The sequence below is a fragment of the Meriones unguiculatus genome, chromosome 18 (genome assembly GCF_030254825.1).
Source record: "Meriones unguiculatus strain TT.TT164.6M chromosome 18, Bangor_MerUng_6.1, whole genome shotgun sequence".
NCBI classification, from domain to species: Eukaryota; Metazoa; Chordata; class Mammalia; order Rodentia; family Muridae; genus Meriones; species Meriones unguiculatus.
In genome coordinates, this window is record NC_083365.1 from 12,111,199 (window position 1) to 12,124,490 (window position 13,292).

Consider the following 13,292-nt stretch of genomic DNA (forward strand, 5'->3'; position numbering starts at 1 on the left):
TAAAGACATATGATACTTCTCTTGGTTTTTATAGCATTGGTTCTGGTATTTCGCTACATGAAATTACTTTTTAGAGGTTTATGATTTCAGATCTGTCTCTTTCTCCCCAACCCCTGACCAGTTCTCCCTGGGTCTTATAGTCCTGGCTGGCCTAGAATTCCTGCCTTTGTCTCCTGAGGTCTGATATTACTGCTATTGTGGCATCCAAGGTCTTCTGGGTTTTTTTGTTTGTTTATTTGTTTTTGTTTTTTGGTTATTTTGGTTAAGTTGTAATTTATAATATTATTAAGAAATACATTACACATAAAGTAGCAAAATAACACATAAGCAGAGTCAGTCATAATAATGAAACTTAACTACTTTTTATCCAGCTGTCATCAAGCTTTTAAAAACTCCCCCCCAAAATGGGCCTATGGCCTGGAGAGGTGGCTCACAAGTTAAGAGCACTGGCTGTTCTTTGAAAGGTCCTGAGTTCAATTCCTTGCAACCACATAGCGACTCATAACCATCTATGATGAGATCTGGCACCCTCTTCTGGCCTGCAGGCAGACTGATGTATAAATAATAAAACTTCTTTAAAAAAAAAATGGGCCTATGGAGATGGCTCAGTGGGTAAGAGTGCTTGCTGCACAAGCATGAGGAGCTGAGTTAGCTGGGTGCCCCAGCACCCAGGCAGAAAGTTGGGTGTGGCCTCAGGTGCACATAACCTCAGTGGTGAGTGGAGGGGGGGGTGTTGAGGGGCAGACGGGAGGGTCACTAGGCTTGCTGTCTACCAGCCTGACTCCAGGTCCATGAGGAGAAGCTGCCTGTGTCTGCCTGTTTGCTCGCTCTGTCAGAGTCTCACTGTGTGGCCCTGACTGGCCTGCAGCTAGCTGTGGAGACCAGGCTGCCTTCGAACTCAAGGAGATCTGCCTGCCTCTGCCTCCCAAGAGCAGGGATTAAAGGCGTGTGCCACTGTGCCTGTTTGACAGACTCTGTGTCAAGAGAACACGCTGCAAAGTGACATAGATCAGGAACTCTTATGTCTTCTTCTGGCCCATGTACATGTGCACAGACACACATACTTGTACACACATGTGATCCTGAAATACAACATATCCCTGACACACTAAAAACAAAAGCAGCAAGACTTTGTAAATCTCCAGAATTATACCCTCCTCCACCTCAGGAGAGCTCATTTCCTAACCATTTTCTTGTTTTTTCTTTTAATTTATTTACATTTTGCTTAGTTTTACCTGTTTTTCTTTTTCTCCAAGAATAAAAGGAAAAAATATTTTTTTCTAAAATTATGCAACGTGTGTATATGTGTGTAACTGTAACAAATTCCTAAGATAGCTCAGAAAGAGGGATCTTAACTTTTCACTGATTTTAAGTATAAATGAAAGGCAGAAAATGTGTTGTCAGTTTCTTAATTCAGAACCCTAAGTATGTTGGTTCCATGCTTAGTGCTGAACAACCAGGGCAATTGACATGAATACTGAATTTAAACAGAGCTGTGACAGTGGTGCTTATAATTCAGGCATTGGGAGGAAGGAGAGGGGGCAGGTGAGCCTGAGGGCAGTTTGGATTTCATAGCAATACCTTATCTCCAAAAAACCTGTTTTTTTTTTTGAAAGAATGACAGATTATAGTAAAGAAAAATAGAGTATTTGGAAAGTATAAATTACGATACTGGCAACATTATCTGAAGACATGGGAGTTGTTTTTACCTCTGGGATGATGACTAGACCAAATATCAAGCCGAAGAGGACGAGGTTCACGCCATACATCCATCGGAGAAAGATGAAGTATGAGGCCACTGAGGAACCGAAGTGGCCTGGAGGAGAAAAGACGGCACCGTGAAATGTGTCGGCGAAGAAATGGACTCTGCCTGAATGAGCGTGGTTTTCACATCAGTCTGTCAAGTAATCATCCAGGGATGTTTTCCTATTCCGGAAGAGCAGCCTGGAACTCTGAGGTAAAGCCTCCTGAGCTCTGTCACCAGAGAGTGGGGAATCTGCACTTGAATCTGGCTCCTGTGCTCTCCCGGTGCCCACCTTTCTTGATGCAACATCATCTATAAAATGACCTAACCAGAACCTAGGCCTTGGGCAGACTGCTCTGAGGAAACCAGTTAAAAAAAACAGCGACGCCAAAATACTGACTTTCAATGTCCTTGATCTTCATCTCCCAGGGAATACACTGAGTCTTGAAATTATCAAAGTCCCTCTTAAATTTGACCCATTTCTGAAATGAAACAGATAAAACCCTCAGTCACCAACATGTTAACCTTAAGCACCAAGGGGAACAGTCAGGTCGTGGGAGATGCTGAGGGTGTGTGTGTGTGTGTGTGTGTAAATGTTGAGGTTTGGAGCAAAGAAAGGAATGGGGCATGGACGCAGAGGCCAGAGAGCCTGGCTACAGTAGGGGACGGCGCTGGGACGAGCAGGGCAATGGCAGTGGGGTGTGTACCGGGTCAGGGGGTATTTTCAGAAGCCAGGGCTGCAGCATATTGCATGGCTGTAGTGCAGAAGACAATTTTGATATGAATTTTAAAATTCGGTGTGCATTTCCTCGGTCCCCTGACACAACTTTCTTCGTGTTAAAACAAAAATCAAGGAGAAAGGAACCTCACAATTCACGTTCGGCAGGAGGCAAGAGCTTCAGTTTGCTGGAAGCCTTGCTAAGCTGAGAGATCTCCCCTAATCTTGCTCATCCTTTTCCGGGGCAATCACTCACCTTGCGGGGGCTGAAGAGAGGGGGAAAGACTTCCTCCTTCCTTGCTATAGTCTGAAGCCTGAAGGTCCCCCCAAAGGCACATATGCTCAAGATTTGTTCCCAGAGGGGTGCTACAGAGGGATGGTGGAAATTTTAGGTCATGGAGTCTAGTGGGAGGTCTTTAGTTCATTTAGTTGTCTGCTCAAAGTGGACAGTGAGACCCTAGTCCCCTTTTCCTGCTCCCGTTTTCATCTTTTCTCCCTTTCTCACTCCCTTTCTGAGACAGCTTCTTGCTGTGATCCCAGGCTGCCTGAACTCAGTGGTCTCCTGCTTCAGCCTCCCGAGTGCTGGGATTACAGACAGGCGTCACCAAATCTGGCCTTTTCTCTCTCTCTCTGTTTCCTGGATGTGAGGTATGTAGTATTGCTTTGCTGTGTGATCTATGGGCCCAAAGCAACAGTGTTACTCACAGGTTAGGAAACAGTGTAAACCCAAATATTCTCCCCTCTTTCTGAGCAGATTATCTCAGAACTGTGGTTAGTTACACACACACACACACACACACACACACACACACACACACACACATTTCTGTCTATAGATAACTCAGTGGACCAGAATATCACCTAACAGATTTATAGGAAATAGCAACCCCCCTTATATATAACCATAAACACACATGGCCTCATCTCACCACTGAAAAGATACAGGCTAATGGCTGGATTAAGAACTATATGTTCTGCTTTTCTTGCAGACAGGAGGCTGTTATGCAACAGTCATCTGAGTGGCTTCACACAGCAGCTGATGAAAACAGATACAGAGGGCTGCCTTGCCTGGCCTCAGGGGATGAAGGGATGCATAGACCTGATGTGACTTGAGATGCTGGGGAAGGTTAATATGGAGGGAGAGGGGCTTCCCTTTTCTGAGGGGAAAGGGGGAGGGGAAGGAGAAAAAGTGGGGAGGACTAGAAGGAGGGGTGGGAGGGGTCACTCTCGGAGGCAAAGTAAATAAACTAATATTTTTTAAGAAAAAGAAAGTTAAAAAAGAAAAAGAACACAGATACAGAGACACACTCAGAGAATCTTATGGAAGAGAAGGAAGAAGGATTGAAAGAGCCAGAGAGGTCAAAGGACACCACAAGAAAACTTACAAAATTAACTAACCCGGACCCATAGGGGCTTATAGAGACTGACCTACCAACCAGAGAGCATCCATGAGATGGTTCTCGTCCTCCACTCCATATGAGTAACGGATGTACAGCTTGGTCCTCATCTGGGACCTCTAAACAGCAAGAGTGTGGGGCTGCCTCTGGCTTTGATGCCTGCCTTTGGACCCCTTTCCCCTAACTGGACTGCCTTGTCCAGCCTCAATAAAAGAGCTGAGCCTAGTCCTACTTGATATGCCAAAGCAGGTTGATATCCATGGGAGGTATCGCCTTCTATGAGAAGAAAGGGAGGAGAGGTGAGAAGGAGGGAGAAGATGAAGGGAGGTGAGAGGGAGGGACTGGGAGGAGAGGAGGGAGGGAACTTCTTACTGGAATGTAAGGTAAATTAATAAGCTAATTAATTAATTAATTAGCACTGTATGTTAGGGGCTAGAGAGATGGCTGGAGAGATGCCTGTTCTTCTGGAAGGCCTGAGCTCAATTTCCAGCAACCACACGGTGGCTCACAACCATCTGTAATGAGACCTGGTACCTTTTTCTGGGGTGCATAAAAACAGAGCACTCATATACGTAAAATTAGCAAATACATTTTTAAAAAACCCTGTGTGTCGTTTATAAGAAACACTGGCAAAGATACAAAACAAAACAAAAATCTATGGAAGGATGCAAAATAAATGAGCAGGCAAAAATAAAGCATAAAGAAGCAGGCTCAGCCACCCTTACATCAGACAAACCAAACTTCAAACCAAAGCTAATTAGAAGAGATTAAAAGGACACTACACATTAATAAAAGGAACAGTTCAACATTAAAAGGCAAAACAGGCCACATAGGCCCTGACACGGTAACAGTGGAGGACGGCAGTACTCTACTCTGATACTTAGGGCTTCCAAACAAGAAACAAATAAACTTCAGAACTAAAGTATACTTTGGATGAACTGGACTTAACAGACATATGTAGGATATTCTACTTAATTGATAGGGAATACACTTTTTCCCCCTTAAGCAGCACATTGAACTTCCCCCCAAACTGATCATATCAGAGGTCACAAATCAAGTCTAAACAAATTAAAAAAAAAAGAGAGATAATGTGTTTTATCAGGCCATAGTGGAATAAAACTAGAAATCAATATAAGAAAAATTACAGAAACCACAAAAAAGTTGTTGGAGACTAAAAGACATGTTTTGAATGAATAGTGGGTTATCCAAAAAAAATCAGAGAGGAAATTTAAAAATTCTGGAGACAAATGATAATGAAAACATATTCTATCAGAACCTCTGGGGCACAACCACAACAGTCCTAGGAAGAAAGTTTATAGCAAATTAGTGCTTATATTTAAAAATATGAGTGCTGGGTATAGGGGCACATGCTTTTAATCTCAGCAGTCAGGGAGCAGAGGCTGGTGGATTTCCAAATTCAAGGCCAGCCTACTCTACAGAGTGAGTTTCAGGACATCTGGGCTACACAGAGAAACCATGTCTTGAAAAACAAAAGCAACAACAACAAAACAACAAAATCCGAGAGTTGTCAAATAATCAACCAAATGATACTCTTCAAAGGTTCTCAAAACAGAAGCAGCTAATCCTAAAATAGATGGCAAGAAGTAATAAAGATTAAAGAAGAAGTTAATAAAATATAAATTGAAAGAACACTACACAAAATCAAGCAAGAGCTCATTCTTTGAAAAAAAGTTAATAAGACCGACAAACTTCTGAGCTGGAGAGGTGGCTCTGTGGTTAAGATCATGCTCTGTGAATCAAAAGTTTCTGGTTTCTTCGGAAATGCAATTGTGTCATATGAATAGGTTTTTGTTTTGGTCCCAAGTATGGGATGTGGGAATGTTGGCTCGTGTCCTGTCTGCTGCTGCTGCCTGTTGTTTTCTTTGAGACAAAGTGTAGCTTGGCTGGCCTAGAACTCCTCTGTAGGTCAGCCTGACCTTGAATTCACAGAGATCCTTCTGCCTCTGTCTTCTGAGTGCTCGGATTAAAGGCGTGAGCCACCATCACCAGGCTAAATATATTATTAAAAGTTGTGGTATACCAAATCAATATAAAAACCAGTAACCTTCATATATCAGCAATGTACCTTAGAGAAAGGAATTAGGAAAAAATGCTCCATTCAAAGCAACACCGAAAATAGTAAGTATTTAGAAATATAGATAACTAAAGAAGAGAAATCCCTCGGTGACGACCCCAGTGCAAACCTAACATAGCTGCAGCTATGCAGTGTGACAGGCAAAGTGACAAAGGTACTAAAATATGGTGCTGCAAAAACTGGAATCCACACGTAGAATGAAACTATCTCCTCCCTCACCCTGTACAAAAATCAGTGCCAGGTGGATCAAAGACCTCGGTATACAGCCAAGAATGCTGAAACTCTGGAGAGAAGCAGGGAAAACATGTCAAGATGTAGCCATAGGTAAGGGCTTCTGGCTAGAACTCTTGCTACTGAGAAAATAATGCCAGCGACTGACAGGCCCTCCTGAAATCAAAAGCCATCTCCACGGCCAATGAACCAAGTCGTCAATGGCAGAGATACCATCGGACAGGAGATCTTTGCGGTTATACATCTGACAGAGACTTAATCACTAGAATAGACAAACAACAACAAGATATCCAGCAGCTCAATAAAGACAACCGGCTGAGTGTGTGTGGTGGTGCGAGTCTTTGATCCCAGCACCTGAGAGGTAGAGATGGGAAGATTTTTGTGAGTTTGAGGCCTACCTGTTCTACCAGCAAGTTCTAGAAGGCCTGCATAGAGAGACCTTATCTCAAAAAAAAAAAAAAAAAACTAATGAAATAAATGAAATAAATGAAGAATTTTCAAAAGACGAAACACAAATGACCAATTTAAAAAAAAAAAAAGCACATGAGAAAATGTCCAACCTAGTGCGCTAGCCATCGGGGAAATGCAAATTAACACCATATTGTGTCTTCATGTCACCTCAGTCAGAATGGCAGTCATTAAGAAAACAAGTGACCGCAAACGCTGGTGAGGATGTGAGCCAAGGGGAAGCCTTGTGCAGGTCTTGAATCTGAACTAATCCACGTACTATGGAAATCCATATAAAGGTTTCTAAAAAAACACTACCATATCGCTCTTAGGTGTTTGCTCAACAGACTTGAAGTTAATATATCGTAGAGACACTTGGACATCATCAGTGATATTGCAGCTGTGTTCACAGCAGTAAAGTCATGGGACCAAGCTAAGCGTCCAAGAACAGAGGGATGAATAAAGAAAGTGTGGTAAACGGACAATGGAAGCGTTTTCAGGCACAATTAACAAAGTTCGGCGATAATCATACCAAGTGAGTTCGGCCAGTTTTAGAAAGACAAATGCGGTGCTTGTCTCCCATGTGGTTGCTGGACTTTTCATATAGATATGAAAAATCATATATCTATGTATATATACATTGGTGCATATAGTACACATACATTGGTATATATATGTACATATATATGTGACATGAAAGTAGAAGCGGAACTGTTTAGAGAAACAAAGAGGATTAATGGGACAGGGTAGAGCTGAGAAAGGGGCAGGGAAGGAGACATGCTCTCAGTTTACAATATATATTTCCACAAAATATTCTTATGTAACAGTGACTCGTGCAATGAACATATTCAATGAGATACTGACAAATGAGACAATAAAAAGGAAATCTCTAAAGCAAGAAGGGCAAAGACGAAACAGCAGGGGCTAGCGGTGTGGTTCGGTCTGTAAATTCTTGTCTGGTGTTGCTGTTTGAATGTGACTGTTCCCCATAGGACCGCCAGTTTGAGCACCCGGTCCTCAGGCAGTGTGAGGGGAGACTGTGGAACCCTCAGGAGGTGCAGCCTCTCTGGAGGAAGCGGGTTCCTGGCGTCAGGCCCTGAGCCTCTATCGCCAAGCCCCTCCTCTTCTTTATTCTGATTCCTGACCAAGGATGTGAGGTGACTGGCTGTTTCAGCCTCCAACTGCTAGGTTTCGCTGCCACGTTGAATTGTGTCTGGTTACTGTGAACTGAAGCAGACCCCTCTAGCTGTAAGATGCTTTTGTCAGAGTATTTTACTACACCGACAGGAAAATAAACCGGGACTTGTAGGTTCATGCTTGTAATCTCTGCATTCTGGAGGAAGAAGCAGGAGGAATGCAGTTCAAGGGCAGCCTGGGCTATGTGCAACACTGTCACACACAAACAAACGAAACCAAAATCCATCACAGAGAATTGTAAGCTCAGAAGTGGTGGGAAGCAGATCCCAAGACAATATTCTTTAAAAATTACTTATTTTTTTATCTCATGTATTACGTGTTTTTATCGCATGTATTACGTGTTTTGTTTGCATGTGTATACGTGTAACACACGCATGCTGTGTCCACAGAGTCCAGAACAGGTCATCAGATCCCCAGAGGGTTGTGAGCCATCTGATGTGGGTGCTGGGAACTGAATCTGGGTTCTTTGTAACAGCAGCACATACTCTTCATGGCTGAGCTATCTCTCTAGCCCAGGCTCAGATTATTATTATTATTATTTTTTGAGACATGGTTTCTCTGTAGCTGTCCTGGACTCATTCTGTAGACCAGGCTGGCCTTGAACTCACAGAGATCCTCCTGCCTCTGCCTCTCAGAGTGCTGGGAATAGAGGCGTGTGCCAACATGCCTGGCTCAGGCTCTGATTCTTTTGTAAGATGGCGTTGTGAAGGCATTGGCATGTTTCCCTTGCAAAGCCAGTGAAAGATGGCCGCGAAGGAACCAGGCAGGGTTTGACAATAGGGTTACTACCACCTGTTAGAAGACAGAGATGGTCGCACAGAGGGGTCCGTAAGCTATGTCCTGCTTGGTGAGAATGTCTTATCTGGAGGGATGCAGGGAGGGTGGTGATGGATCCAGGCTGTTGCAGCCCTCCGCCTTCATCCACCCTCCCAAGTTCTGGCTCTGTGCTCCGAAACAATCCTAAGCTTATCTGTTGCCAGCGTAGGTCTGCCACACAGGGCTCTCGGTGCTCATCTGGGCTGAGTGTATTTTGGCTTTAATTTCCACGTAACTAAATCAACCAAACAACAAAAGCCAGACCAACACCAACAAGCAAAAGACAGCTGATCCAGACTTCAAGTTTTCTGGTTCTTGTGTCAGTAATTATGGACATTAGTAATGCAACATCTGGTCTTATATGAGTCTTATAAACTTAGCTGCTGGAGTTCCAGCCTACCCTGATTTCCTTGGCAGCCACCATAGAGCACCTCAAAGGTTTCAGTATCTTGTACTGAAAATGCTCTGGAACCAGGCAGAGGCAGAGAAGGAAGCTGGGCATTGAAGTTTGTGTGTGCACGCGTACCGACCTCCAACACACGCAGATAACATACATGTATATAGATACATACACTCATTCAGATTAGAGGTCAGCATGATGGCTTAGGGGAAAAGGTGCCTGTCACCAAGCCTGATGATCTTGGTTCCATTCCCAAGGACTCATGGTAGAAGGAAAGAATCAGCTCTTTCAAGTTGTCTTTTGACCTTTATAGATACACTGTGGTGCACCCCCCCAAAAACTCCACAAACAGATAAATAAATAAATGTAAACAAGATTTAAAATTCAATCTTAAGAAAACTAGAAAGGCCGTAAATAAAATGCCATAAAAGCTAATGTGTTTATGAGGTTAAAATTAATCTACCATGACTGATGGTTGAACCAGTAATAACAGGGAAGTTTTCTTAGCAGAAAGGGAAAGGTATTTAATACAACTCTACTATTTATTTCCAACAAAACAAAAATCTTATTTAACTATAACTAGAGAATAGTTTTTGATTATGAGAAAGTTTGCTTCAGGCTGACAATGTTCATAAACTTTGTGTGAAACAGTGAAATTACTCTCATTAAAGTGATAAGCAGACATAGAGACTTATGTCAGTTGAAATCTCTGGAGAACCATGGAACGACATTTCCAGGTCAGAATGGCATGCACACATTTAGAGGAGTTGAGCAGAAATGCTTTCCCCTGCTGTGCTGGTTAGTCTTTGCTTTTTTTTCTCTTCTTTCTCTTCTTTCTTTCTTTCTTTCTTTCTTTCTTTCTTTCTTTCTTTCTTTCTTCCTTCCTTTCTCTCTCTCTCTCTCTCTCTCTCTCTCTCTCTCTCTCTCTCTCTCTCTCCTGATTGCAGCCTCTCCTCCCTCCTCTCTTCCCCACCATTCCCTTCTCCTTTTCCCTTCAGAGGAGAGGCCTCCCATGGATATCATCCTGCCTTGGTATGTCAAGCTGAGGAAGAACTAGGCACTTCTTCTCCTATTGAGGCTAGACAAGGCAGCCCAGTTAGGAGAAGGGGATCCAAAGGCAAGCAACAGAGTCAGAGACAACCTCTGCTCCGGTTGTTATATGAGAATCAAGTTGCACATCTGTTAACACATGTGTAGAGGGCCTAGGGTCATCTCATGCATGCTCTCTGGTTGGTGGGTCAGGTTCTGTGAGTCCCTGTGGGCTTAAGTTAGTTGATTCTGTAGGTTTTCTTGTGGTGTCCTTGACCTCTCTGGCCTCTTCAATCCTTCCTCCTCCTCTTCCACAATATTCCTCAAGCTCCACCTAATGTTTGGCTGTAGGTCCCTGCATCTGTTTTCATCAGCTGCTGGGTAGAGCCTCTCAGAGGACACTTAAACTAGGCTCCTGTCTGCAAGTATAGCAGAGTATCATTAATAGCGTCAGGGGTTGGCTCTCTCTCCTGGGATGGGTCTCAAGATGGGTCAGTCATTGGCTGGCCATTCCCTCAATTTCTGCTCCATCTTTATCCCTGCTCCTCTTGTAGGCAGGACAAATTTTGGGTCGAAGGTTTTGTGGGTGGGTTATTGTCCCCATCCTTCCATTGTGACCATTTCAGGTTCGATATCCCCTGTTAATAGGAGTCTTTGTGCTGGCTAGTTTTATGTCAATTTATATCAATGAGTTGACATAGAACTAGAGTCACAAAGTAGAGTCATTGAGAGGAAGGAATATTAGAACTGAGATAACACCTCTATAATATTGAGCTAGAGACAAAGCCTGTAGGGCGTTTTCTTTTTTCTTTCCTTTTTCTCATTTATTTATTTAACCTTTTTACATCCTGATCCCATCCTCTCTCTCCTCTCCACACAGTCCCACCCTCGCACCCATCCCCCACCCTCCCTCTCCTTTTTCTCAGAGAAGGGGAGGCCCTTACGGGGTACTGACCCAGCCTGGCACCTCAAGTCACAGCAGGACTAAGCACATTCTCTTCTGTTGGGGCCAGACAAGGCAGCCCAGGCAGGAGAAGTGGATCTAGTAGGGCATTTCCTTAATTAGGGATTCCCGTGGGAGAGCCCAGCCCATTGGAGTGGTGCCACCCCTGGGCTGGTGGTCCTCCATGGCCACTGTATCAGCGCCTGCCTCCACGTTTGAGTTTTTGCCTTGGCTTTCCTCCGTGGACTGTGACTTGGGGTATGAAAGCCAAGCGAATCCTTTCATGGTGTCTCACCACAGCCACAGTGACCCCACCTAACACAGAAACTGTTATTCGGCTCATGGAATGTTGCTGTGACGGACCTGACCGTGTCATTTGGGGAGGATTGTGGAAGGACTTCGGAACTTTGGGCTAGAAAAGCCCAGTGAGTGTTCAAAGCTTCATGAGCTGTACTGTGGAACCGTGGAAGACAAGTGTGTTGAGAGAGGCCTGCTTTGTGAACTTTCAAGAGGAAGTTTGAGAGTCACCTAAAGACTCATTCGGGGCTGGTGCTTATTTTGAATTAAGAATCTGTGGTTTTGGTCAGTTGGAGCTGAGGAATCAGCCATGATTAACAAAAAACAGCACCACTGAAATAAAACCTTTGCTTTACTCCAACAATTGATCCTGGTTAGCTGAGAAATTAGTGTTAACTAAGAAGAGACCAGCAGCACTGAGGTGAAACCTGGAAAGTCTTTCCTCAGAGTTAGTACACAGAAGTTGTGTTCCAGAGTGGCCCAAGGTTGTATCTTGTGCTGGCACCTGAACTTGGTAGTTTAAGAGTCCGCTGGGTGGTATTGGTTTGGAAGGCATGAAAGGGTCATGGACAGCAGCTGAGGCTTGGCAGGGCTGCAGTCCCTGAAGAGAGGCTATTGGTAAAAGTGCAGCTCAGTTGCAGCAAGAGACCCCAGGATTTTGGAGATGACAGTATCATGAGATGACCACCAAAATCAGTAGCAGCAGTAGGGCAGAGCTGACTGAATTCAGGAGACAAGCTGTGTAGGCTGTAGAGGGAGGATCCAGAGAAGTGACTCAAGCCCCTTGGCAGATCCAAGAAGATCTGGTGTGGACTTTAGATCTTGGATGCTGAGTTATTTACACTGTTAAAGTATGGTTTTGCTTTGTTCAGATTGTGACTGTGCCTTGGTTTCTTTTCTCCTGAAGTAACAAAATATTTAACTGTATTTACAGGAGCCCACAGTTGAGAGACTTTGAACTTTTAAAGAGATTGAATTTTAAAAGAGACTTTCAATTTTTAAAGAGACTGAATTCTAAGATGGGTGTGGTGGCGCACTCCTGTAATCCCAGCACTTGGGGAAGCAGAGGCAAGGGGATCTCTGTGAGTTCAAGGCCAGCCTAATTTACAAAGCAAGTCCAGGACAGCCCAAAGTGACACAGAGAAACCCTGTCTTGAAAAACAAAAACAAAAAACAAACAAAAAGACTGAATTTAAAAAGTGTTTGAATTTGTAAAGACTGTGGGACTTTTTAAGTTAGTGAAATACTTTATAAGGTGATGTAGATACTAATTTGTAATCAAGGATGAGTGAGAAAGAAAGTGTTACTTAGCAGTGATGAGTTGTCTGTCAAGCTGATAAGGGATCAACTATGTGGGTTAGTTTTATACTAACTTGGCACAAGCTAAAGTCATGTGCGAGGAGGGAACCTCAATTGGAAACATACTTCCATAAGATAGTAACCTTAACTACGACACCTACATAATCAAATGAAACTGATTAAGAAGACAATAAGAGAACACAAAAAAAAGTGGTAGAATGCTTGCCAGTCATGTCTGAGGCTCTGGGCTCCATCTCCAGCAACACACACACACACACACACACACACGAACTAGATGTAAAATTGATACACAAACCTCCATTTTTCCACAGACCTTAATAACTAGCTGTTATATAAATAGAAATTATACCATTCACAAATGCAACTAAAATAAACTATGTAGAAACAGACTTACAACATGGAAAAATCTATATGACAAATTTTACTTAAAGATATAAAAACAAAGCTTGAGAAACATAGTATTCTAGATGCAAAGAAGAAATAAATCATCTCAAACCAAGGATTTAAAATAATTTCACACATGTATAACTTAACTGAACTTACAGATGATAGCTGCCTGAGGCTGGAGAGGTCAGGGGTTGGAGAGGAGAGAGATGCTGAAAGGTTAATCAGTGGACACCTGGTTAAACAGAAGCAAGGTATGTGGAATGCAGATTGC

General features: G+C 43.3%; 1 protein-coding gene across 1 annotated transcript in view; it reads right to left on the bottom strand.

Moving 5' to 3' along the window:
• The window catches only part of Tmc2 (transmembrane channel like 2), a 66,421-nt gene that overhangs the window by 33,331 nt on the left and 19,798 nt on the right, over positions 1-13,292 (bottom strand). The window contains exons 5-6 of the mRNA XM_021645111.2: positions 2,145-2,226; positions 1,710-1,816 (exon numbers count right to left, since the gene is read on the bottom strand). Of these exons, the coding sequence (XP_021500786.1) occupies positions 1,710-1,816; positions 2,145-2,226 (189 nt within the window). The remainder of the gene's footprint in view (positions 1-1,709; positions 1,817-2,144; positions 2,227-13,292) is intronic.